The sequence below is a fragment of the Suricata suricatta genome, chromosome 11 (genome assembly GCF_006229205.1).
Source record: "Suricata suricatta isolate VVHF042 chromosome 11, meerkat_22Aug2017_6uvM2_HiC, whole genome shotgun sequence".
Classification (NCBI taxonomy): domain Eukaryota; kingdom Metazoa; phylum Chordata; class Mammalia; order Carnivora; family Herpestidae; genus Suricata; species Suricata suricatta.
The window spans coordinates 7054371-7081112 of record NC_043710.1 but is presented as its reverse complement, the minus strand read 5'-3'; the positions used below and the strand labels follow the sequence as shown (position 1 = coordinate 7081112).

The 26742-nt window shown below is 59.3% G+C and overlaps 1 protein-coding gene and 1 long non-coding RNA gene across 31 annotated transcripts in view; one reads left to right on the top strand and one right to left on the bottom strand.

The window, feature by feature from the left end:
- The window catches only part of NRXN2 (neurexin 2), a 96103-nt gene continuing 69361 nt past the window's right edge, over positions 1-26742 (bottom strand). For 19 of the 30 annotated variants that reach the window (XM_029957535.1, XM_029957537.1, XM_029957542.1 and 16 more), the window contains 5 exons: positions 22685-22856; positions 18453-18542; positions 14774-15099; positions 12406-12484; positions 1-1068 (listed from right to left, as the gene is read on the bottom strand). In XM_029957535.1, coding sequence (XP_029813395.1) covers positions 182-1068; positions 12406-12484; positions 14774-15099; positions 18453-18542; positions 22685-22856 — 1554 coding nt within the window. In that variant the 3' untranslated portion in view covers positions 1-181. The remainder of the gene's footprint in view (positions 1069-12405; positions 12485-14773; positions 15100-18452; positions 18543-22684; positions 22857-26742) is intronic. The other 11 variants (XM_029957560.1, XM_029957561.1, XM_029957565.1 and 8 more) reach the window with 3 other exon arrangements.
- On the top strand, positions 20592-26038 carry LOC115306955. Its single transcript, XR_003915504.1, has 3 exons — positions 20592-20737; positions 22656-22876; positions 25708-26038. It is a non-coding gene; the product is annotated as an uncharacterized LOC115306955 (long non-coding RNA).

Sequence of the window (26742 nt, the reverse complement as noted above, 5' to 3'; positions counted from 1 at the left end):
TTTCTTCTTTACTTTTTGATTTTTTATCTTTTTTTTTTCTTTTTTTGCGTTTCCTCTTCGTGAGAGAAGTCTGAGGCAGCCAGGGAGTGGGTCCCCAGAGCCCCCGGCGGGGAGAGGGCCGCACCCGCCTCGCGGGCCGTCCCCGGGAGGGGCAGCTGGCAGTGGGGCGCTGTGCCGGGGCTCACACGTAGTACTCCTTGTCTTTGTTCTTCTTGGCCTTGCTGGGCGTCTTGGGAGCGGCCGGGGCCTTCTCTTTCACCACCGCCCCATTGCTCTGGGCCGAGTTACTGATGTAGTTCCGGCTCTGGTCCACCTGGTAGGAGCCCTCGTCGCGGTTGCGGTACTTGTACATGGCGTAGAGGAGGATGAGGATGCAGAGCGCCGCGGCCGCCACGATGCCCACCACCATGCCCGTGGTGCTGCTGGACTCCCGGATCACCTCCACCGCGCCCGGCGGGCCCCGCTCCCCGGGCCCCGTGGGGTTGGCTGTGGGCAGATGGGGGAAGCCGGGGGCGGAGGTGACGCCTGGGCGCAGGGGCGGGGGCCTCCGCGGCTCGAAAGACGTGGGGGCCCCGGGCCCCAGGGGCGGGTTCTCCAGCAAGGGCTGCAGCGGGTCTCGGTGGTTCATTTTGCCCGCAGGCAGGTTGGGGGCCGGGGCGGAGGGGGCTAGCAGCACCCCGGGGGCGCCCGTGGCCCCATCTGTCCTGAGGTTGGGCCGGGGAGCGGGTTTGCGGGGTGAGAGGAGGGTGGTGCGGTCCGTGACCAGGGGAAAGGTGGTGTAAAAGTCCTCGTCGTCCGTGGGGGGGAGGCTGGAGTCAAAGACCTCCCCGGACGCAAAGCCCGAGGCCTCGATGGGCTCCTCGCAGTCGCTGTCGTCCTGCTCGGCCTGGCACGGGCCCCCGGCGGGCGGGCGGCGGGCCGCGGGTGGGGGCAAGGTGTCTTGGGTGGCGCCCACGCCCGTGAGGAAGGGGTAGAAGGTGGGGGGTGGGGGCACGAAGGGGGATCGGGTGGCCACGGGAGGGGGGTCTAAGGAGTCCTCCGTGATAATAGGCAATATTAACTCTCCTCCTAGAACAAGAGAGAGAAGAGAAAAGAGAAGGTGTCAGTGAGGGCCCAGGGCGCAGGCGGCCGGCACAGAGAGAGAAAACAACAGCCTCACACACCCAAATCGGTTCCAATTGGCATTGGCGGAGACTAGAGCGGGCCAGGCCCGCCCGCCAGCCTGCCGGCGCGCTGCGCTTTAAGCGGGCAGCGGCTCGGATGCCCTGGGCACCCCACGCACGGGCTCTGTGGCTCACTGGGTTTTGGTCTTTTGTTTGTCTTAAGAAACCAAAAGGAACAGAAAGGAAAGGAAATCGAAAAGAAACGGAAAAAAAACTCTACTGGTTTAAGGCTTAAAAACAGTTACAAGAGCAGCATTTAAACAAACCTAACAACAATATCTTTTAGGGTTTTTTTTTCTAGATTTTTCTCTTTTTTTTTTGCTTTTGTTATTTTTTTCTTTTGTTTTTTTAAAAAAGAAGATAGCATACCACGGAATTCAGGCAACTTACATCAACAAATAGGCCGTGTGATTTTAGCATGAAGAAAAAAATTACAAACAGAGCTGTGTAAGCGGGTTCTCCCGGAAAAAATAAGAAAAAACAACTTTTCCGTACAACGTTTTTCTGTCTATCTGTTTGGTATCTCCCTCCCTCGCTCTTCTTTCCCTGGACATCTTGCTTCCTCCTGCACACACTCTCTCTCCTCCCTCACTTGTGCCCTCTCCCCCTCGTTAAACACAAAGCTAAGATCTGCACGGTGCAGGCTCAGGCTCCCTGGGAGAAACTGTTACCACCATTTGGTGACAGCATGGGAGGAGGGAGGGAGCAGTGGGAGGGAGGGTGGGGGGAGGGCAGGGAGAGGAGGTACATGACTGGCATGGGCGAAAGGACCTGAGAGGTCATGGTCATGGGAAGCAGCTTTGAAGGTTAATTGTAGGCTGGTCATGGGAAGAGGAAAGATTGAAGGTGGGAGGTGACAAGGTCCATGAGAAAGAGCGGGCAAGGAGGGTCCTTTCCCATAGGACTCTGGGAGAGGGGTGAGAAACCCAGTAGAGGCAGGGAGGTAGGGAGGCGGCGGGGGGGGAGGAAGGGAGGGAGGGAGGTGGAGAGGAACACATGTGTCCTGAGCTAACCCTAATTCCCCAACTTGCTCTTTCTTCACCCTCCACCTCTGACCCCCACTGACTTCCCCCCTCCCCCTCCCCAGAACCCCCATGGGCCGCCAGGACCTGACCAGGGCTTGACTGCCGCTGGCCCTCTTATTATTGTTAAAACAATAATAAAACAACGGAAAGAAGAAGAAAGCAAAAAAAGAAAAGAAAATACATACACAGCCATCTGGGAAGGAAGCGCTTGCTAATATAGGGCCTAGGGTGGGGTGGAGTGGGGGGAACTAGTTGGGAAGGTTGGGGAGGGTAATGATTAGGTCTCCTCTCTCTCCCTAGGTCTATTAACTGTGGTACCCTGGGCATAAACTGCAATTCCCATCAGCCCTAATGGGTGAGAACTACAACTCCCATTAGCCCTTGAAGGGGCATGGACTACAATTCCCATCAGCCCCTGGGTCAGCACCTTGACAACCCCCATCAGTCCACTGCCCCTCCCCCAAATATTGCATCCCACTGGTGTAGGGTAGAGCCAGCTGGAATCTGGGGTTAGGAGGCTGGTGGGAGGGCTCCCTCCTTTCACAGGGACACCTCTAGGCCTGGTTGAGGCTGGAGATTTCCTCCGCCGAGCCAGCCACGTGTCACTGCCACATCTTGGCATCTCTTCTCCTGCTCCCTGCACCCTAAGCCTCTGTTTGCTGAGCCTTCAGATCCCAAGCTCCAGCAATCTAGCAGAACTGTGTCCTTGGCCACACTAGCCCGCCACAGCCAAGATCTTGCCCCTGAACTCACAGCTTTGCTGAGCTCCTCAGGCTGCTCCTCCCACCAGGCTCCCGTCTCCCCCAGGCCAGGGCTCACCTGCACCCCACACTGCGAAGCCCCAGGGCACCTGGCCCTCCAGGGGCTCAGCCATACTGAAAAACCAAGCCAAAAGCAGACAAGCATGTTCTATGGAGCTGGGACTGTCCAAAGCTGGCTTTTTATGGAGGAGGATGCTGAGGCCTAGAGTGGGGAGGACTTCCCAAGGTCACTCGGTGTCTGCAGCAGGCAAGGTGAACAAGTGGACTGTGCAGTCCTTTCTGTGGCTCTCAGAGACCAGGGAAGGGTCAAGTCTCACAGGGAGCCTGGAAAGACCTGACGGCCCAGGACCCCGGTCCCCCAGAAGAGGGCACATTCAGCTCCCAGCTGTTAGGGGAGGCTGGCAGCCCGTGTCCCATCATAGCACAGGCCCCCTCCCTGCTGGACCACACCACCGGCCCTCTTCCTAACCTTTGCCTTCTGTTCAGAAAACCTTGCCCCGGCTGTTATCTCACTCATTTGAGTCCAGCCAAATACCTCCTCTTCCAGAAAGGTTTCTGGTTTGGGCTCACTGCTAGGGAAGGCTCAAGGCCCATCTGTCTATCTCCCTAGCACCCAGCACTGGGCCTGGTGCAAGAGGAGGGGCTTGCTGTGTTTGACCAAGGCAAAGGGAGGAATACTCTTCAAGCTTTTCCTCTGGGCCCCCCCAGGCTAGGTATCTGGGGAGGGGGTGGCAACTGGGTTTTGAAGCCCCTTCCCCCCCTGACCCACCGGTAGCAACACAACTGAGTTCAGCCTGACCCAGCTCTCACCCATTGCCGTCTCCATCTTTGATCCTGGATGGGGCCACCAGTTGCTTCTGGAAGCTTCAGGATCAAGGTTTGTCCTAGGCAGGCTGTGGCCCTCAACCAGCTGGCCATAGCTAGGGTCTCGAGAGAGGAGTCCCTTGCTGGGGATACTTGATGCCCTAGAGGGACTGATCAGCCCAATCAGGGCATGGACCATGTAGAGAGACATGTCCTGTCACCCCCAGATAGACTAGGGTGTAGGAGGGCTCCAGGCCTTGGACCAGAGACAAATCTTGCCCAGCCTGAGCCCTCTGCAACATTTTGCTCCAACTCACTAGTTCTTTAGGACCTTGGCGCGCCCAGGCCCCCAAGTTCTCCATGTGCAGTCTCCCCCAGGCTCCAGAGCCCTCCCATGCCTGGTCACATTGACTCCTGCCCCTGCCCTGCAACCCTAGCAGTGTCCTGGCCTCCATCTCTGTGTCCCCAGCTTCCCTGGGAGCTTTCCCTGGGCCTTTTTCCGCCCAAGGCTTTGACAGCTTCCCCTGGGGGTGTCCTGCCTTCACCCACGTCCTCCATACCACCACAGCGCCCCACCCCCACCCCGTGCTCCCTTCTGATGGCCCTGCACGCCAGCCTCCGTCCCCTCACCCCCAGCTCCTGCTGTCTCCACAGGCTAACATGCTGTCAAGACCCCACACCGTCTTCCATCCCCCATGTTCAGTCAAGCCGAACTGGCTCTGTGGCAGGCAAGTCACATGTTACATAGGGCACTGGGTTTCCCTGGGGTCATTCACCGGGCCAGGGTCTGGCAAGCTCGTCCTGGTGAGGCGTCAGCAGGCTCTGGAGGAAGGGTGTCTCAGAGACTCCTCAATGCCAGAGTCCAACCAGGGGCACCCCAGGCTGCCCTTCCCACTGGGCATTGGGGGAAGACCTGTGGTGCCTCGGGCCCCGGGCCCAGCTCTCCAAGGCTGCATATTGGGATGGGGTGCCCCTGGGAGTCTGAGGGACCCCCTCCCCCACTTCAGGCAGCTACAGCACTCGGGAAATGCTCACAGGTGCACACATCACAGAAGCCCTCCCCCCACTCAGAAGCTGCATGTCAGGACATGTCAGTCCCACTTATTAGAGAGAATTCCACTCTGGCCAAGGAGACCAGCAGCCACTCCTGAGCACCCCTCCCTCCCCAGCTCCCTGGTCTCCCAGGGGTTACTGCATCTGCAGGCTGACCCCCTTCTCCCTCTAGAGCACAGAGGCTCCTCACTGGAAATCTACCCAAGAACCCCATTCCCACCCAAGCAGGATGTGCCTAGAACTGAGGCTCAGTGTCAGAGACTAAGCAATCGGCTGGCTGAGGCCCCATCTGCCGGCGCGGGGTGCCTGCCCAGGCTCTCACAACGAGAAAGCCACAAGCCCACAGGGCCTTTCCTGTAGCTTCAAAAAAAGGCAGCCCCTCCATGCGGCCACAGACCTGCCCGTGCACCGCTTATCGAAATGGCTTCTCTCTACACAATTAGAAAAAGGTATCCTGTCCCCCTGGCAGACACAGCCCCACTCCAGGGACAGGGACCCGTGGCTTGGTGAGCGGAGAGCACCGGCTAGACCTCAGTCCTTACTCACCTGTTCCGTGGAGAACAACCTGGGCCCAACAGGGTGCAGTGACCTGGAGGGTGGCACCCCGCCCCGCTCAGAAACACCAGCGCAGCAAACGGCAAACGGCAAGTGGAGTCAAGGTCAGAGCGGATGTGTATCACGTGTGCAGGTGCGGGAACACACCCCTCAGAGGCTGGGCGTCATGTGCACACGAACCTCGCGGGGTCTTAGCACGTGCATGTGGGTGTCAGGGAATCTGAACAGATGTGGGCGTGTCGGGGAGACCCTTGCTGTGCACGTGTCCACCTGCTTCTGAGCCTGGGTCCGAACTCATATGCGCATGCATGGATGCGTGAGTGCGCCACTGACAACGTGTGCGCACGTCATCGAGGGTCTGAGTGTATGAGGTAGGTCCCTGTGAATGTCTCTTGCCCCAAACCCATTGTCTCCTTTTCCTGGGATGCAAGACTACATTTCCCAGCATCCCTTAACGTTAGGTGTGGCCATATGGCTCCCCCCCACCTCGCCCCAAAGTCGCCTGTGTGCGCTCCTCTATGTTCTTTCTCCTCCTTCCAGTGACCTCACAAACTGCCCGTTGAATATGGAGGAGCTACAAGGATGGAAGGAGTCTGGATTCCCAAAGCACCCCTTGGGGCAGGGCCACCTGGGGATGGGGAGCCCCCTGCTGGGGCTTCACTTGAGGGAGAAACTTCCCCAGAAGTACCCTCTGCGATCTGGGGGTGATCTGTTACAGAAACACCTGTTGCCTTAACGTATACAGGCGCCGAACCAGAACTGTGTGCCCCCAACGCCAACGGGCTTCACGTAAGGATCCAAGGAAACAGCAGGAAAGATGAAGGACCATTAGATGCAGGACCTTCTGTTCCAGCCGCCGCTTGTGATGCCCTACTGGGAAGAGCGTGCGCCTGTGGAGACTGCGGCCCTAAGGGAATGTGCCAGAAAAGTCGGGGTGACAATGCTGGCTTTTCCTTTCTGCTTTCAGTAATGTATAAGAATGTATATAAGATGACAAAGTCAGGCAAGAGTGAGTGGGGGGTTGCAAGCAGAGACGAAGGGAACAGAGAGAGCCCAGAAATGCGGGGCTTGCCGAGCGTCCAAAGAGCCCATGCTTCCAAACTACAAATCACGAGAGAGATCAAACAACAGCTTTGAGGGACAGTGACCCAGTGAGGCTTCCACGTGAGTCAGGAGGCCTCGGTCTTGCCTCACAGATCAGAGGGAGGGTGTGGCCTCCCCCCTGCTGTTTCAGATGCCTTCAAAATCGTCTTCGCAAAATGAAGAGACAGGTATGGAATCAGAGAAACAAGGAAATAGACGGGCGTCACAATTGTGTCTAGAGAAGAGCTCTGAGGGGAGTTCCTCTGGCTGCTGCAGCCTGAGAAGCCACCCAGCTACGCAGGGGCGGGAAGTGGGCTGAGTCCCCCGGGTGGACGTTATCCCAACCCCCACTTCCGAGAAGGCCACGGGGGAGAGGTGGGAGGGACTTCACAGATGCAGCGTCAGGGCCTAGTTTCTCGAAGACCATAGCGGCGCGGGCTGTAAGGAAGAAACTTCCCCCGCACAGGGGTGAAGTCACCCACTGCACGGGGGCTGGATCTTCTCAACGCTCAGAACTAGGGGCCTGGGGGTGTCTTCCATCCTTCCCTTGTTTGCATGAGAGGTTCTACTGCGGTTGCCCGACCCTGCCCACCCCTGGATTTGGGGTGGCGCTGAGCCGTGTGGTCAGTGGGACCGATTACCCTTTTAGTTCATGGGGGTCCAGACCACATATGGATACCCAGAAGCAGGTCTGGACCCAGCCCAGTGGGCCGCCATCTCCCAGACACCCTCGTCCCCTTTGAGATGACAGCCCTGAGTGGGTGAGGCTTCAGGTGTCTCCCTTGGGGGGATGGGGGTGTGCTCTGTGGGTGCGAGGAAGAGGAACAATCCCGAAATGGATTGTTGATGACCCCAAGGCCACACTGGACAAATCAATTGCTAGTTGTTCACATCTGTTTCTGCGTCCTCCTGGGGGCCTGACGGGGCCATACCTCCCAGCCTTCCCTGACGCTGAGCTGGAGCCACAGGACCGAGTGCTGGGATGGCCTTGGGCAGAATCAGCCCTGAGCACTGGGCGCCCCTCCCCATCCCAGACCTGGCCCATAGAACCCACCGGCTCGTGACCCCACCCTGGGTCACCCTCCGCAACTCAGGATGTCACCTGGTGAGGATAGAGTGGCTTCCAGGCCCCAATCTAGCCCTTGTAGTGGAGAAATAAGTTTCTAGGTAGGAAACCACAGGTGCTGTGGAGTTTATCTTTATGGCTACTGTTGTTACCTTTAAGAAACTCTGGAATGTGATCACATTTGTGCCTCTGATTCTGAGCTAAATGTGTGTGTGTGTGTGTGTGTGTGTGTGTGTAATTAAGTCTCTGAGGGTCTCATGTATGTGTGCGACGGTGCAGAGTCTCAGAAGGGGCGCATGTCTGTGGGGCGAGGGCACAAGCTGGCTCTGTGGGTCTGAGCACTTGGGGGCTTCTGTGAATTTGAGTGCCCGCGCATGTGTGTACCCTTGTGGGTCTGAACAGCGGGGTGTGCTCACCTGCGTGTAAACACACAGGCATGCGTTTTATTGGGTCTGAACACATAGGTGTGGCCTGAGGGTCTGAGGATAGGAGCCCTTCTACGTGCAGCTCATGTGGACATCTGAGCATCTGAGTCAGTGCCTGGGTACCCACGGGTGCCGGTGCAGGCCAGTGTAGACCTGTGTGCATGCACGCGCATGTTGAGTACGTACACCTGAGGGGTTGGAGCATGTGTAGGTTTCCAAGTATGTGTGTGAATCCGAATGTATGTGTCTCTGAGTGTGTGTGTGTGTGTCTCTGATCACATGGGTATGGATGTAAGAATGAGCCTCAGTAGGTCTGAGCTAAGGTGGGCCACTGAGGGTCCCCTCTCACGGAGCCACAGGAGGGATGCAGGTGAGGGTGTAAACTAAACATGTGAATGTGCGTGGACCCCTGGGGCTGGGTGCGCCCGGCCTACCTCTGAGAGTGTGCCCACATGTGGGTCTCAGAGCGTAGGTGTTTTCTGTGTGCACACGGGCATGGCTCTGTGGGAACGAGCACACATGTTGGTACACACGGGCATCCCTCTGAGGATGTGTCTGTGCACCTTGGTGAAAGCACACTTGCTGGCGGGACACTGGAGGCCTGAGCCTGGGTGTAGACTTGGGTGCCGCCGTGACACGCACGCCTCTATGAGCCCGGCATGGACGTGTGCTTCCCTGAATACATGCAAGTGTGTGCACATGCACATGTGCGCCTACAGCTTGGAGGTCCGAGCACACTGTGTACATACCTGTTCTGATCCTACACACATGCTCATTCTGAAACATCTGTGAGCACGCGCGGAGGATGTGGTAGGAGCACGCGTATTACGCAGCCAGACTTGTACACAGAATGGGCCTCTGCGAGCCAACCGTGGATACGGCATTCTGTGAGTCTGAGGACATGTGTGTACGTATGTGCTCACGCTGAACATACGTGTGCATCGTGTGTGAGTGCCTCTGAGCATGTGCATGGGATTCTAAACATTCAGTCTGTGTGTCGACAGAGCTGAGTGTGTGAGCCGGCTCCAGTGGGTTTAAGACACCTGTGTGCACACCTTTGTGCGACAAGCACAGGTAAGTGTGAAACGCCGTGCGTCTGGGCAGGGGGCACCTGGGAGCCCAAGCCTGTGCGGGTGTTTTGGGAGCCCCAAACACACACATGCATGACTGTGACTCCGAATACGCATGCGTGTCTCTGGAAGACTATGGACCTGTACGGGTTTGTGTTTCTGTGGGTCTCAAAAGCCGTGTGTCTGTGTCCAGACAACACACGTGTCTCTTCAGATCTAAGCATGTGTGTGCCTCTTTTGGTCTGAGTGCAAACGGCATGTGATCTTCTAGGTCTGGATGCGTTCACACCAGTGTAAGTGGGCATGTGCAAGCTTGCTGGTAGATCCAGTAAGTCTATGTGCACGGATACACATGTATTTGTGTGCGCCCCTAGTTGGACACACTTGCACACGTGTAACCATGTACCTCTGTGGATCTGAGTCCACGTGTGCACTTCCTATGTGCCTCAAGGGGGGCACTCTCAGATCCCCACAGGGGACCAGGCCCACACCATAACGTGCGGCTCAGGCTGGCGTAGACAGTGAGGGGTGGTGGGCCACGTTACCCGCTATGCAGAGCACGCCCCCCCCACCCCCCGCCAAAGGCACTCCCTCTCACAAGAATGAAAACACTGTGTCCATCAGACAGCACCCGTCTTTGACGGGCCTGCCAACCTCAGGTGAAATCGCCATGTAGGATAAGGATCTCACCCAAGTGGGGCCTGGGGTCTGTGAAGGAGCCAAGGTCAAAGGAAAGGGTAGAAAGTGAGTGGGGATGACCCCAGGCTTGACTTCGGGACCCAGGGTGAAGGATGTGGCAGGTGAGAGGCATGCCAACGCGCTGGGGTCAGCCCCTGGGTAGCCACTGTGTCCAGCCAGACTGCCTCTTCCTCTAACACTGACCTTGGAGCCCAAGGAGGCCTGGTCCTGTGCTAGAGAAAAGCCTCCCTGCATCTGGGGCACATCTGGGGCCTCTGGCTGGAGTCCCCTTTCCTGGTAGATGGCGGGGGCGGGGGCGGGGCATGGTCTAGACCAGCCTGAGGGGCTCTGGAGCCATCCTGGTCTTTGCCTGGCCTCCCATCAGGGTAAAAATCCAACTCAAAGCATGTCGGACTGGCGTGAGTAAGGAAATACACACGCGTGCCATGCACATCTGGGGGAGAGCTGCTGGCTTCCGTTGGTTTCCTCGGGAGGCTTACGCATGTGCTCTGCCCTTGTTTTCAAAGCCGGGTGCTGGGCTGACCGCCAGCGTCTGCCCACCCCACAGCTTCTAGCCCTCCTCTACCCTCCTTCCTCCCCTCAGAGGCTTGGCCCTCTGATTGGGGGAGTGCAGCTGACCTGCCTACTTGAGCTCCCCCCTTAACCCCTCGTCCCAACGCAGCCTAAGGAAGCTCAGCCAACCGGTGCACATGCTCGGTGTCACATCCAGGCAACTGACAAGACTCCAGGTGGCAGCTGGGAAGCTAGAACCTTGGTGGGGAACGTGTGGCCCAGTATGTGCCTGCGCAGTGGCCATGTGGCCCAATCCTCCTCTCCACAGGGTCCAGGGAGAGCAGACCCCTCCTCTCACCCCGCACCCTTCTCTGCCCCGAGAGTGGGCACATGTGTGCAAACACACGTGATGGGGCCAAGTGCTCTTTTCTCAAGACCCAGACAACCATGTGTCCCCAGAGTCCTATCCCAGGGCTCCCGCGGGGCCGATCATCACAGCCCCTTTCGGCTTGGGCTAGAGGCTCTGGTTCTGGCTATGGAAACCCCAGTAACTGCCTAGGTGGAGGGGGTAAAGCAGGGTTGAGGGGGGTGCTGTGTGGAAGCTGCCGGATGCCCAGAACCTCCCAAAGTAACGGCAGAGCAGGAAGGTGCAGCCCTGAGCTGAGATCGCCCGGTGAGATGCAACCAGATGGCCCCCCAGCAGAGGGGCCTCCCCGCAGTGGAGGGCGTCTGTTCCAGAAAGCACCAGCTCTTGGCAGTGGATCGGGAGGCCTTCGCAGCCCAACGGCCTGCAGCTCCTCCCTGTGCCTCAGGGCCCAGGACCCCCAAACAAGGCTCTTCAGCTCTGGCCTGAGGGGTCTGGGGGCCTGAGCCTTGAACTTCCTCTGCTGTGGGTCTCTGGAATCTGAGCCTTGGGCTCAAGGCTCTCCTCATACTCCCTCCACGATTGCAGCCTACCCTCAGCTTGAGCCTCTCTTCTGGGACTGGCAGAACTCCCCCCCCCTGCCAGATTCATAGCCAGTGACCCAGTGACACTGTCCCCCTCACCTGACCACATCACCCCTGCTGATCAGCAGGCATCTGCCCCAACCTCCGGAGCCCAGGTGCCGCCCATTGCAAGGTAACCAGAAGTCTCTGGAAATCCAAACAAGGGATGAGGCTCCCCCAGGCTCATGTAGGCCACCAACAAGTCCCATGGTCCCTTCCTGGGAAGTCTGGCCACATTCAGTCCCTTCTCCGTTCCCGCTGCCAGCTGCAAGCTCCGGGACCCCGCTCCTTAGGCCCTCCTCCCCCAGGCCTGGCTCCTCTCAGCCCCCCACCCCCCGCCCCCGCCACAACCTGCTCAGCTGAGCAGACCTTGCCCCCACTGTGCCACTCCATGCCCCACACTTCTCAGTTGACACTCAAGGCCCACCCTTGCTTTGCCAACCTGGTCTCTCTCTGGGGCTGTGACTTGCCCTCCAGCGGGATGGGCCCAGCAGAGGCCTGTAATGCCAACCCCAGGAAGGCTTTCCTCCCAGCACCTGCTGGGAGCTGTCTGAGCAGCCGCCCCTGGAGAAATCTAGACCAGACCCAATCTCCCCAAGGGTCACGTGTCTGGCTAGGGGCACCCCGCCCCCTCAGCCTGCTCACTGCCTGCACAGAGCTGCTGTGTGGTGGATCTGCCCCAGCTTGGCCTGGCAGAGCGCCTCACCACCTCCCCGAGACCAGGAACGAGGAGGGTTGTGGACCCAGCAGAAGTCTTCTCTACTACTGACCCAGGGAAAAATCAGGCCTCAGGGACTGATGGGAGTTGTAGTTCTGGACCCCAGAGCTGATGGGAGTTGTAGTTCCTAGGCCTGCGCTCCCCCCTCCTACCCCACCCCAACCTCACACCCCATAAAGACTCATGGGAGCTGCAGTTATTCGTCTTTCTTGGGGAAAAGTCCCCCTCTTTCCCTCCCAGCATTCCTTGGCCCTCAACCCCAGGATCCCCAGCTAAGGACCTCACTACCTCGGAGGGCTGGGGCACCAAAAGGCCAGAAACGGCCTTGCCAGGGGGACAATTTGAGGGACCTGGAGGGGAATGGCAGGAAGGCAGAGGAAGCTATTGGGCAAGTTAAGGCCTGGCAACAGGCCCCTTGGGCTTGGGCCAGGTGGCAGGGACAGTCGCCCCCCTCCCAATAGCGTCACCCGGGCCCGGGGCAGGGGAGGGGGGAAAGGCACTCACCAGTACTGGGCTCACACTCTTCCAGGTCCTCGTCATCACTTGGACACTCAGCAGAGGCCACCAAGAGGTCATCTGTGTTCTGGGGGCGAGAGGAAGGGGAGGGGAGAAGAAGGTTCGGGAGTGGGTCAACAGGCCCCAGAGCCACCTCTTGAGGAGTGGACCACATAGGAGACGGGTCGTGGGCTGAGACACCCGCCCTGGCCCTTGGCGGGGTGGCCGAGGGCCTCCCTTCCCCCAGTGTGCAGAGACAGGCTGGACAGCACCCGCCCAGCAGCAGCTCCTGGGGGTCAGTGAGACAGCACATGTCGTGTCTTGTATTTCTAGGAAGCAGGGAGACTGGGGCGCTGGACCTGGGGGTGCAGGGCGGGAGCAAGGGGCCCCAGGGCAGTGGGGAGATAAGGCATGGGGGCCACTGGAGGCCAGCACAGGCAGAGAGGGTGAGCAGGGCCTGGGACGAGATGGGGGGGTGGTTCTTGGCTCCACCCTCCCTACCCCCCCCACCCCATCTCTCTCCCAGCCCCCTTCCCAGAGCCCGGAAGCAGGCTGCACACAATAATTAGGGCTGTGGTTGCCATGACAACAGGAGTCGACTTTGTCAGCATTTTCTCTCCTCCTGATTGCAGAGAAAGAGAATCCCCAAGATGAGTGAATGTAAGGGGCGGGGAGGGGAGCGTGCTCAGGGTGCGTTCAGGAAGAAGACCCGAGAGGGGGAAACCCAGAGTCCAGGGAGGAAGGGAGCCCAGGAGACTGCAGGGTGTGGGGAGAAGGCTGCGGAAGGCCGAGGGTGGGAGGAGTCTGGGGTGGGGGGTGGGGTGAAAGGGTGGCTGGTGCCTCTTCTCCACCCTGCCACTCCCCCGCACCCCTATCTTCAGAAAACTGATTTTCCTTCTGCACCCTGGCCCCTCAGCACCAGTCTCTCCTGTGGGAGCTTCTCCAGCACAACTGTGGCCTCTTGGGCCCCCCACCTCTCTTCCACCTGGGTGGCCTGTCCATCTCCCTCCCACTGAGACTGGTGGGCCCTTCTTGCCCATGGGCACTGGGCATAGTCGCTGCCCAATCTTGGGTAGGGCCAGGCCTTTCTCCTGCAGCTCCCCACTCCATCCGGGTCCCCCAGCTTTTCTTGGCAGCGAAGGTAGAGGGGAAGGGGGTTCAGACGTCTCTCGCAAGCCTGGATGAGGCCATCAGCCAGTGCCAGGCCACTGACACACAGACTGGAGGGAGGAGGGGACTTCAGTGCCCATCCAGTCCCGCCTTCATTTATAGATGCCGAAGGCAGGCTGCTGTTGGGGCACGTCTCCCTGGCTGCCCCCGGGCCTCCCCCTTGACTGGGGAGGACAGCACTCTCCCCAGGTGCTGAGGCCCAACAACCCTGGGCAATGGGGGACAGGGTGATTAAATAAGGTCTACCATGGCAGGTGTGAGCCCTCCCTGGGCCAACAGTCATTGATGGCAAGAGCTGGGAAACTCAGCCGGGTCCCCACGCTGCCTCTATAAGTCACACGTGCTCAACTGGCCTTGGCTGCCAGCGAAGCGAGGCCTGTCCTGCCCCAGGGAGCACCTGCCAGGTATAGGAGAGGATACACTCAAAGCGAGTGGGCTGGACCTGAGCGGTGGGGGGGGGGGGGGGGGCCCGGGGGGGGGGGGGGGGGGGGGAGCCCCCGGGCGGGGAGGTAGGCAGTGTGGGGGGTGAAGCACCAGGGGACTGTCTGCACCGACACCCCTCAGACCCACAGCCATAGAGGACCCTGAGGCCTGCTACGCGGTGGTACCTGCTCAAGGTCACAAGCAGGGGACCGGCTTACGGTCCTGCGGCAAGGACACCAGCAATCGGGCAGACACTGTTCCGGGCCTCCACCAGCCTCCAGAGGCGGGCGGCCACCACCTGCTGAGCCTCCAGCCCCTCCAGGGCTGTCACATAGGTGCCCTGCCCAGAGCGATGGCGTCCCTGCTCTATCCGTGTCCCTCGCGCTGCCCGCACAGCACTGGGCATGGCCTTCCTTAGGGGGCAGGCAGATGGGCTCATTCCACCCTCACCCCAGTCCAGACCTCCTCCCTCTCAGGCAGGGCGGTCTTCTCTCCTCTAGCTGGAGCACCAAACTCCCCCTTGGCGCTGGGAGTGGCCCCTAGAAATCGTGGCCACCCTCACATCGATGGCATCCCTGGTCACCAGGGCAGAGGTCGCCTCGTGAAAGGAGACCTTTCCTGCCTCACCTGAACCGTCACCATGACGACAAGGATGAGGCCGCAGCCTCCAGGATCCCACCAGACACCTGCAACCTCCCTGGGGGCGCGCCGTGGGTATGCAGACATCAGCCCCATCCCCCACCCAAAGTCTCACTCCTGGTCCGTCAGCCCCAAAGGCCCTCACCTGGGTGGTGCTGTCCCTCAGCGTGGGGGAGCGGCCCCGGCGCGTGGTGGTCGTGGCCATGGTGGTGGTGGTCTCCATGATGGTGGTGGCCATGTCAGCCAGCAGGGTGGTGGCCGTGGTCTCCGCGCTGAGCAGCACGGACGGCCCCTCCCCCACCAGGCGCAGGTGGCCCTCGGTCCGCACATTGGGGTCGCTCTCGGCGGCCAGCGCCAGCACCTTGAGCCCATTGTAGTAGAGGCCAGACACCTGGCCCTGGAAGGGACGGCCCTGATCCCGGCCCCCGATCTTGATGGCAGCCTGGCTGTTGAAGATGGTCAGCTGGCGGCCTGGTGGGCAGGGGAATTGGTGGGGGTGACAGACAGAAAAGGGACAGGCAGTGGGGAGAGATCGGAGTGGGAGAGGAGAACAGAGGGAAGCCAGGGGAGGGAAAGAGGAGTGGAGAGGGAAATCAGGGATGGGGGGTAGGGGGAACGAGGAAGGGGCAGACACCAAAGGGAAAGTCCTTGTCAGCCACAAATCCCTAGCCCAGCCAGGTGGGGACCCCAGAGGGGGAGGGTCCCCAGGGCACTCATGGGCTGGGAAAGGGAGCCCAGCTCCCCGCTGTCCCCACCATGCTCATGCCTCTGACCTTCCCATCCCCCTCTCCTCTCCTGCTCCAGGGGCATCGCCCCCCCTTCTTTCCCTTCCCTCCATTTGCTCCCCATCTCCTCCCTCTGCTTCCCCAAACGTGCCACACCCAGTGTCCAGCCCCGAGCCGTGGAGCCCTCGGAAGCAGCAGACAGAGCAGACAAAGAGGCAGAGACAGAGAAGGAGACTGCCAGGCTGAGTGGTCAGTGCGTGTCAAAGCAGGGTGGGAGGCGACGCCAAAGTGCCAGAGGTCAGGACAGTGCGTGGAGGAGGGCTGGCGTGCGTGAGGGTAGGAGCAGCCACGCAGACCTCACTCTGCCCTGCCAGCCACCGCCAAGCCCTGTGACCTCTGGCCAGGCTCCCCTCTCGTCTCCCCCCTCCAAGGCCCAGCCACTGCCCAGGGCGGGGGGGACCAGGCCCTGGAGAGCAGAGGCCTTCCTCCCCGCCAGGATGTGCAAGCACAGAGATGGAAAATGTTAAAGGGACCTTGCTTCGCTCGCTGACAGCCCAAAAAACCACTCCAGCTCCAATCTCGCTCCTGGCTCAGCAGTTACCCCTCAGAAATCCCCACGTGGGTGGGGTTTGGTTGTTCTTTTTGGTTTTAGTGGATCTGGGGGTCGGTTTAACCCTCTGAGTTTGTTGCTTTGGTTTGGTTTTTAGTAAAGATATTTATTATGTTTAAGTTTAGATTTAACTTTGGTTTTGGTGTTGCTTATTTTGGGGGAACGGGGCGGGGGGCAGAGGAACTATGACATTGCCCCCTGTCCCCTTGACCTTCAGCTGCTGGTGCTGGGGGAGGGGGCGTTTAAGACCTGGCTTAGCCCTTGTTAGCCTCTGGTTAGTGCCTCGTTAACGATCTGGTTTAGAGTTAGGTGCCTGAAAGCCCCTGCCCCCGAAACCTGGGCTGAGGACAGTCCAACTTGTGAGACCCACACCCCTTTTTGGCAACACAGGGTCCCCGGGCAGTGCGCGGTGTCTGTCTGGCCTCTAGCCAGTGACTGGCCACGGGGCGCACCTGCGTGGCCCTCTGCTCAGCTTCTCCTCCTCTTCCAGCACCCTCCCGCTGCCCAGCACCCTACTCAGCCCTGGAGCAGCGTCCCCATCTTACAAATGGGGGAGCCGGGGCCCGCAAAAGCTGAGAACTAGTGACTGGCAGCTACCATACCAGACCCAGTGAGGCCCTGAAGGACCACCTCCTCCCAAGATTATTCACGGGCGTAAGAATTAGGAGGAACACGGAGAGGAAATGTCAAACCACTTTGGGAAGCGAACACTTCACAATGAAATAGCGGGCTTCTCTCTCACAGGACTTTCCAGAACCTTTGTTAGACCAATGTCCACCTGCACCTCCAAGAGGAAGAAATGGGAGCCAGCACTTCCCAGACTCATTTTACCACATATCTCTTTCTTGGGAAGCGTCTCATGGGACTCAGGCTCCCCCGGACATGTTTTGGAACTGGAAATTGATTCATTCAATAAATATTTATCGAGCACCCACCACATGCCAGATGCCGACAGCAAAATCATCAACAATGCCCTGATCTTGTTCTGAAATACCTTCCTGCTTCCTTACTTCATCTCCTTCTCCCAGCACCCCTCGGGAGGTAGGCTGAGGGGCTCGTCCTCACTGCCCTTCTAGAAGTCTTGGTCCTCCTCCTTCCACACTCTGGGAAATACCAAAGTGTTTTTGCCCCATCTTGCCCTTTCCAGAAGAAGAAATGAGGTCTACAGAGAGGGTGTGACCACGCAGCTAGGTGAGGACAGCTAGGGTTCACCCTCACCTGATCTGCAAGCCCTGTCCCCTCCCCTCAACCCAAGGCCCATCCAGCTCTGCCTACTGGAGGGTCACAAGTTGTCCCAGCCTCAGCCCAAGCTGTTCCCCTGGCCTCTCTGATTCTGGGAGAGGGAAGTGGGTAATGGAGAGGAAGCTACACAGGTTAGCGAACTTGGCCCCGTGGCCCTGCCCGCCATGAACTCCTCAAAGGGTTAAAGTTCGCCCCGCTGGAGAGAGCAGCCCAGTGCGGCTGGGGGCTGTAGGTTTTAGCGATGTCTGTTACAGTCCCTTTAACTTTTTGTCCTGTTACGGATTTATCACATCTGGTTATCAGCATGTTTAGTCCCCGCTGGCTGGGTGGGGGGCTGGAGGTGACATCTGGGGGTTTTAGCTGGGGCAGGCCCCAGTGGACATTTAAAAGCACAGTTATCAGCTGGTTAGGTGGGGGTTTAACACTTCTACTGCCCCCCTAGAGTTTAGCCTTAGAGGTACAGAGCTCGCCCCCTCTCCAAAGGGAATGGGATGGCTTTGCCCTTGGCCCCAACTTCCCTTGGTGACAAGTGGCCTTCTCCCTCACACCCAGCAGTGCCTCGCTACATGTGTCCTCTCAGCTAGCCTGTTTGTCTTCTTCATAAGCTCCGCAGGCACGGAAATCCCTGTGGGACACCCATTCCTGCCCCTACCTCCTAGTAAGCTCCCTGCCCTCACCTCTGCTCCTTCTAAGAGGCCTTTTTGACCAACATGGGTGCATTCCGGAGACAGTGCCCCGCAGCCACTCTCTCGGGGGTCTTTCCAGTAGGATGGCGGGCCCCCACTCTTTCTTTTCCTCCTTTGAGGACCCTGGTGAAGCCTTTCTACCCTCCCTTTGGATCCTAGGATCAGCGCTTCCTGCTTCCTAAAGTCTTCCTGCTCGCTTCTAAGTGCTCCGTGGGCCCGCTGGCTGGCCCTTTGTGGAACCTCCCTCCCCATCCAATCTGCCTTCCAGCCTGCTTCACCGGGGCCGGCCAGGAATCTCGTGGGTTATCCCAGCCCAGGCCAGGCTTGGAAAAATCCCAAGGACTCTCCCTCTTCTGAGAAAACCCCGCCCCTGTCCAAAACCTCCCCTCGAAGGACACAGACTGTTGACTCCGGAGAGAAACGGGGCATCCCGGTGGGATAATGGGTCCCCCGCTAAGGGGCGGGCGATGGGGAAGGCACGGTGGGGAAAGAGAGAGCTCTGCACCTTTAAGATAGTGTTTTTAAAGTTAATTAATTAATTAATTAATTCTGGTTAATTACCTTTGTCGAGCAGCCACTCATCTACTACTCGACCAAGCCGGTAGGGGATTCTCTGTCTAGCAATCGCCAGGCGCTCGTTATCAAAGTTTCCTTGGAAAAGTTTAGAAAGACAGTAGGTTTCTCAGGCGGCGAAGTCCAAAGGAGTTAGAAAAGTAATTACGCGTTTCTCAGGAGACTCAGAGTAAGCAGCGACATCCAACAGAGAGGGGGGAGGGAAGGTCCACCCAAGGCGGGAGAAGAAACGCTGGGTCCCTCGTCCTCCCGTCCCCTCCCTAGGCTCCCATCCGGAGCCAGCCCCACCCTGGGGGCACGAGTGACCCAAAGAAAAAGACAGGGGCATCGAAGAAAAGGAAAGGGGGCCCGAAAGAAAAGGCAGCTGGAAGGTCAAAGGTCAGAGGTTAAACAGGTTTATCTGGGCTCAAGCTTGGTACCCACCTTCCTTCCCCATCCCGAAGTGGGGCGGTGGGGCAGGGAGGGGCATTTAGCAGGTTTAAGTTAGGGGGTGGGGGGCCTCGGTGGCCCAGCTGGTTACTGAGTTTAGAGGGCGGTTTAGAAGGGGGAGGGTTGGGTTAAGTGGGGTTTATGCGGCATTTAGGGGGCGGCCCGGCACTCGCACTTAACGGTGAGATTTAAGCCACTTTTCCAGGCATCTTGGCTCCCTTTACCTTCCGTGCTCAGCTCCTCGCTGCACCCTCTTCTGCCAGCTCCCCCTCACCCCCCTACTCCACGGGCCTCCGCCTTAACCCCCCCACACATACAGGCTCTGCAGCCTTGTCAGCCTGCCCGCCACCCACCACAGGTGGCACCGCCACCAGCAGCCCCACGCACCCCCTGCCCTTCTCCGCAGCCATCTCGAAGCCCCTCCCAGCCCTCTGAGCCTGCCCTGGGCCCCTCCCTACAGGCGCCCCCAGCCCTGCCGCCTCGCTTCGGGCTCTCTCTCCCCATCTCGGCCCCATTCCAAGACCCTCAGACTCATCTCTGCTCAGGTCTCCTTTCATTTCTGCCCTGAGGACCCAGCCCAGCTCCTGACGCCTTCTCACTCACTAGCCTTTCTCCTTCTAGCTCCTTCCCCCAATTCCCGTCCTGACTCCCCCTCAACCCTGCTGTGCGCACCTGTCCCTCTCCACTCACCATTGTCCAGGCCCTGGAGATGGGGAGGGAAGGTGCGTGTGTGTGTGTGTGTGTGTGTGTGTGTGTGTGAGAGAGAGAGAGAGAGAGAGAGAGAGAGAGAGAGAGAGAGAGCACCTGAGGAAAGAGGTCTGTCGGTGTGCCTAGGAGTGCCATGTGTGCCTTCTGCATCCCCAGCTGTAGGCTGTAGATGACCCCAGTCTGCAGCAGTGGAAGTAAAAATGATTTTCTTTGGGAATCTGGCCCCTCTTCCCATTGAAAGCACACACAGTGTTCAATAATGTGTTGTTGTGGAGGGGGCTTCCCTGATCATCTCGCACTGCATAGCGACACTTGCTGCCTGGTGAGACCCGGGCCGGGCCCGCCCGTGGACCTCTCTCGTGGACAAGCATACCACGCGTTCATGTGCGCATGGCTGGTGCCTCCCTGGGTGCTTCTGGGGCAAACAAGACCTCGCCTTCCCTACAGATTTAGGTCGCTGGTGTTTGAGTGAAAAATGAATTGTTCACCCATTTAGTCACTCAACAAACACATCTGGAGTGCCTGCTCTCTTCCTGGTGCTGGGTACCAGAGATGCAAAGATGAAGGCCTGGCCCTTACCCACAGAGGGCCCAGCCAGGAAGGGGAGACTGGCAAGTGGGCCCGCAGTGTCCTTTGCTCTGTTGGAGGTGGCACAAGGCATCCCACCCTGGGGGATGGGAGTGAGGGGGACCGAAGAAGATGCTGCAGGAGAGGGGAGGTGGTCAGAAGGGAGTCTGGCGGGGAAAGCAGGGGCGGACCACACAATGCAGGGGCATTTAGGGACCTACCTGCACTAGGATACTTGTGCGTGAGTCTGGGTCTGTATGTGCCCATGTGTTTGTTCCTGTGTGGGTCCTGAGAGGAAGGGGAGGATCTGTATCCACCTCCCTGGAGCACAGAACAACTCTAACCAAAGTTCCATTTGTTGAGCGCTTCTTCTATGCTGTGCCATTCTGGAACCTTCCTTGGGTTATAGGCCGGAATCCTCACGGTATTGCTAGGAAGCGTGTATTATCCCTACCTCTCAGAGGTGGGAACAGATTCAGAGAGGCTGGATGACTCCCCTAAGGCCACACAGCTTGTCAGTAGGAGCTCCAGAATTAAGAGCCTGGCCCTGCTGACTCAGAGTCCAAGACGTGAGTCTCTGTGCTTCCTGAAAGTCCGGAAGCCCAGGCTCTGGGCCCATGTGCTCCACTAACCCAGTCTGTTCACGCCCAGGAGGACACTCAGCTTCTGCAGGCCATCTGCCCTCACATTGTGTGCAAGGGGTGGGCTGTCTTCCCCACCCCTGGCCAGGGGTCCCTGAGCAGGGGAGGGCGGGCACCAGTCCTCCAACCTGGCCTCTGGCCTACTAGGCTCCAAAGGAGTGTGTGTGTGTGTGTGTGTGTGTGTGTGTGTGTGTGTGGCTGAGAGAGAAAGGAGACTGATGACCACAGAGCATCATATGTACACGGCCCGGCCTGTGCACGTGCAAGATGTCACACGGGTGTGCCTGTGTCCCTGCGTGACCCCACAGGAGCCCAGAACCTCGGTGCAGGCTGGCACCCTCCTGCAGGGCTTCTGTTTCCCTCATGTCTGTCTGACTGTCCGAGGATCTGCACTCATCTGTGTGTCTGCGGAGGGCCTGTGTGTCCATCAGCCCCCTTATTTCTTCGGGGGCCACGTGGTTCTCTTTTCTCCAGAATGTTGGGGACGAGCCCACAGGACTGGGAGCTGGGAATCTCCACTGGCGTCTTTACGCCAGCATAAGTGGGCCCGCGGGTCTGCACGCCTGCACCTTTCCCTGTCCTGCCCACACCCGCCTCAGTTGGCGTGGGGCGGCCTCTCTGCCCCCGCCTCGGCTGTCACTTCTGCCTTAGAGAGGGACCGGGGCTGCAGCTGCTCTCGCTTCTCCCCGGTCGCCCCCGTGTGTGTGAGTCTGCAGGGCCGCTCAGCCATATTATACCTCCGCATGTCTACGTTTCTGCAGCTCTCCCCTGCAGTGGCTCCGTCTCCCCCACCCTCTTCAGCTCCCGCACTGGGCTCTCTTCCTCTCCCTCCCGAGGCTCTGTCCACCTCTTCTCCTACGGGCTGGGTCTGTGCCACCACGTCTCCATATATCTCTCTGCATCACGTGGGGAGCTGCCTCCGTCTTTGCTCTTGTCTCGGGGACTATTTCCATACCTCTCCATCACCACCCCCCGGCGGCCCCCTCACTCTGAGGCTCTTTCTCTGCCTCCTCATTCCTCCCATGTCCTCATCCCCTTCCCTCCCCGTGCTCCTCAGACTTTGGTTTGTCCGGGGCCACCACAGCTGTCACAGTGTTGAAACTGGGTCTGATTGCTGTGCTCACCCCTCCTAGAGTGTGAGCCCCCTGCAAGCAGAGGCTGTGTCCCTGCTCCCCTGTGTCCCTAGCACAGGACCTGATGCTTAGTAGGTTGTCAGTGAAAGTTTGTGGAATGTGCTGGCACTCTTGTCACTTGGCCTTCTCTCCCTTTCACCATGTCTCCTATTCCCTGAGACACTGATTCCTTTCCTCTGTGTCTCTGTGGTCACTGCTCTTCCTTGATCTTGATCTCCTGATACGGATTTTTGATCTGCTCCGTGGAAAGACCTTGGTTCATTCCTTGGTTCTGTCCTTGGGAACAGGCCTGCCTCCTCGCCAAGATGTATTCTGGGTTACTTATGGATCTTCTCTTTTTGGTTTCTGCATCTGCCTCCCCATTTCTGCCTGTCCCTCAAGTCTAAACCTATTCTTTCCTCCATCGGGTCAGACTCTCCCTCCTTCTACGGTTTTTCCTCTTCTCTCCCCCATTCCCACCTGGACCCTGGCCTTGCAGCCGTCCCAGCTCAGCTCGGCCGTAGCCCTCCTAGCCCACACACGCCCACCACCAAGGTCTGTTCACCCTTGCAAAGCCCAACCTTTCTCTTTAGCCACGCCCCCACCCTCGTCCCAACTAGCCACGCGTTTCCCTTGGCCTCGCCCCCAGCCGGAAACATCTGCTCTTAGCCCCGCCCCAGGCGCAGGCAGTGATCCTATCAGAGACCGCCCTGCCCGCCCCGCCCCGCCCGCAGCGCCTCCTCCGCGCGCCGGTGCCGCTTACCTGCCGGGTACCGCTCGTTGACGGGCCAGCTGTCCACCTGCAGGGTGGCGTTGCCACCACTTCGAGTGAAGCGCACCACGTGGTATTTGCCGTCGCTCACAATGGCGTTGGGCTCGTCAATGGTAATGTCGTCCGTGCCCACGTTAAAGATCACCCCCACGGTGCCCTGGTCCTGGGGACAAGGAGGTAGAGGTGAGTAACCGGGAAGGCATAACGGTTCACTCTTTGTAGAACTCCCGCTGCAAACCCCATGGGCCCAGCTCTGTGGCACTTCACAGCTTTACAATGCACATCTCTCAGCCATGCCTTTGCTGGACCGTCTCACCTGCCCAAAGGGGCAGGCAAGCTTGCCTGTCCCCCACAAGGGAGGAGACCTGAGATTCAGAGAGGTGGGGCCCGCCGTGGGGTACAGAGCCTGGACCGGGAGCACTTCTCCAAACCATACCTGCCTTTGCCTTTTGGGTCGTACAGAACATTCACAAATGTCTCCAGGGCACCCATTCTGTGGAAGAGCCATTGAGCCCAGGCACCAGACAAGGTGACCAGAACTAAGTTGGGGACCAGTGGGAGCTCAGAGGGCACAACCAACAGAGAAATCTATGGAAGCCAGCCCCATGCCTGAGCAGTCTGGCCTCCCCACTCGCCGCCACCCCCAGCCTCAAGGCTCCCCTCCCCTGCATGCTCAGTGCTGAGCAGGTCCTACGGGCCCCTGCACCAGGGCATCAACATGCTTCTCCTGGTAGTTCATCTTCCCCCACGGTGGTCAGGCCTGAGCGTGAAGTCACAGGAGTGGGGGTAGAGGTCTGGACGGTGTGTTTTTGGAAGGGGGGTGATGGGTATGGAAAAAGATTAGGGAGACCAGCCACAGTAGACTTATTAAGGAAAGATGAGCAGGTGAGAGGAGGGGTAGAGGATGGGGCTGGGAGCTGACGGAGGACAGGTGAGGAAAGAAGGGGGCTGGGGCCTGGAGAAGGAGAGTCAAGAGTCTGTCTCAGCAACCTCCAGGACCTAGGACCCGGGCCCTGGACAGGCCAGTGCCTGGGGGACCCTGCAGAGGCCACCCACGATCCAGCCCCGGAAGAGTCCCGTTGATGACACCAAAGTGAGAGGAAGCACGTCACTGAATCCTCAGAATGTGCCAGGCCCTGTGGGCGCTGTACACGCGTGTTCTCTTTATCCCCACAGCAACCCCCTCAGGGAGCTTATGGTACCCCCCCTCCATTCACTGAGGAGGAAACGGAGGCTTAGGGAGGTGAGGCAACATCTCCAAATCCACATACCAAGAAAGGAGCCCCAGATTTGAACCCCAGCTGGCCTGACTCCAAAGCCAGTGCTCTCTCTCCCTTGCCCACTAGTCTAGGGAGACACTGACTCAAACTGCAGGGGGCGAGGAATGATCCCAGAGACCACTGAGGCCAACCTACCTGAGACCAAAGACATGTAAAGGAGCCAGGGGAAGGCCCAGGAGGCCCTAAACCCAGGCCCCTATTCCATTCCCCTGCACTTCCCAGCAGCCCTCCCAAGCTCCCTGAGTGCCCCCTGAGCCCTCCTGAGCTCCCTGAGTGCCCTTCCTCCTGCATAGGATGGACATCCACACAGGCTCACTTAGGCCCTCTGGCTCACACATGGTCACGGGACCCAGATCATCAGAGAAGACACACACTCCTGGGGTCTTTCTGAAAGACCAGCCCAGTCCAGCCTGGGTATTAGGACCCCTTCTGCCACCAACCCCTGCAGCCAACAGAGCCCAGCAGCTTGGTGGCCCTGGGAAAGGGGAGGGGTGGCTCCTAGAGGGGGAGGGGGCTGGGGGTTTGCAGAGAAAGCTGGGACAGGCCACTTGCCCAGGCTCACTTGGAGATGCATGCCCAATCCCTTCACCACTTGGGGGTCCAGTTCTCCCCATCCTAGACTCTGGGAAGGCCACACACACACACACACACACACACACACACGCATGCACGCAATGTCTCTCCTCAGATGCAGTAAAGCAGGGAAACTGAGGCTGGGCTTGCCTAGCAAAGAGTACTCGCAAGCCCCGCGCCCCCACCACCCACAGACTGACTACATCCCAGGGAGGCGGGATGATCACGTGCTCCCCACGCACGTGGGGGAAACAGCCAGTGCTCGTCAGGACTCGTGTTAGTAATAACATCACCCGGAATAGCATCAGACCCCCACCCCACCCCGGACGCCTCAGAGGTTCCTCCCCCGTGAGGCCCAGCCAGGCAGGCAGGGAGCAGGGGCAGAGGGCCGGCCAGGGCGGCCGGAAGGCAGGACGCCTGGGTTTCCTAGGAGGCAGCCGAGCTCCGAGCCGCGCGCTCCGGGGGAGAGGCAGCTCCCAGAGCTGCTCCCGACGTGAAGTCAGTTGTCACTTCTGTTAAAGTCATTAATTCCTAATTCCCCAATTACCTCATTAGGCGGCGGTGGGGAGAACGCGGCCGCTCCTACAGCAAATAATTATGGGAGTCAAAATTAATTTGGCAAAGTGGAGCGACGCTTTATTAGAAACGTCAAATTGCTTTTCTCTTATTTTGCTGCCGCCTCCCCACTCTCTGAGAGCTGCTAATGACGCGGTGGCGGGGAGCTGGTGTGTCACCAGGGGAGGAGGGGCTTTGGGGCTGCCCCCAAGGGGCTTCAGCCAGCTGGGCCCCGGCTTTTCCCCCAGAGCTGGCCTCTCCCGAGGCCTCTTCACTTCCTCCGGGGCCCCCACCCTGGCCAGGCTCCCCCTCGAGGCCCGGCGCCCCCCGCAGGCCCTCCGCAACCCTGCACCAGGCCTCGCCTGCTGGGGGAGAAGAGGAGCTCCCTTCTCCCTGCACCCTGAACCCCTGCCCTATGTCTGCAGCGCTGGGGAGCCCTGTCCCCCAGCCCGCGAGGCACAAAGACACACAGATGTGGTCAAAGAGGCAGACACGCAGCACACGCAGATTGGCACCCGGGCGGGATCGCTGACAGGGTGTGGGCTTGATGAGCACCATCCCACTTAAACCTCCCGGCCTCCCTCTTACCTCCCGGCCACTACACAGGTGAGGAAACTGAGACTGGAAGCCATGGGCTGACCGCACGAGGACAGAGCAAGGAAGTGGCAAAGCTGAGATTCCGATCCGGGCCCTCGGCTCCGAAGGCACACACAGCCTCTCGGGAGCGTGCGGGGAGAGCAGCAGCCCTGCCCACAGAGAGAAGGACACGGAGACACAGCCACACCTGCCTCGGGGTCAGGAGACTCGAGTAACAGCAAATGCCAGTCCTCTGGGACATGCAAGCCGTCCAGAGGCCACCAGCCTGTGGCCTCCCAGCCCCCCAAGGTCCCACTGTCATTGCTGACCCCATCAGTGCGCACAATGTGCTGTCCACAGTCACAGTCTCCGGAGACACTGTCACATGCGCAGGAACCTTCTGGGCCTTCTCCCCAGGCTACTTGCCACTCCACACCCCTTCCCTCCACACTTCTCTGCCTGCCCCCCTCCATCCAGCCCCCAGCGGCTGCTGCTTCCACACCTGCTCCACTGGGTCCACAGGACATCTCACACCTCCTTCCTTGGCTCCCTGGGGGGGGGGGTGCAGCCATGGCACCCCAGAAAAGCTGTTGTGTAAGGAGGGGCTGGTAGCCATGGTCCAATCAGGGAATGAGGCCAAGAGACCAAACATGCTTCCTCGGCCCCCTTAAAGCCCAGGACCCCCCACCCAGACCTTTCCAGCACACAGAGCCTGCTCAACCCTCCCCAGCTCCGAGGTCCTGGCCAGGGTCAGTGTGCAGGATGTGGGCGGTGAAAGGAAGCGGTTGTAAAGGGACTTGGAGGTGGAGATGGAGACCGAAGCAGAGGCCCAGGGGTTAAGTCCATAGGGAGGGGACAGGGGAGAGGCTAAGAGCAGGAATGAAACAGAGCAAGGCCAGAGGAAGGGTGTGGGTTTGGACCGGATGGGGGAAGGGTCACGGAAGAAAAAGGGCTACCTGAGGACTACAGTTAAGATGGAAACTGAGAGAGGAGCCGTGGGTGTGGCAGGTGGGACGGGGCAGGGGTGTGATGTGACAGATAGGATGGGGCAGGGGGGTGGTGTGG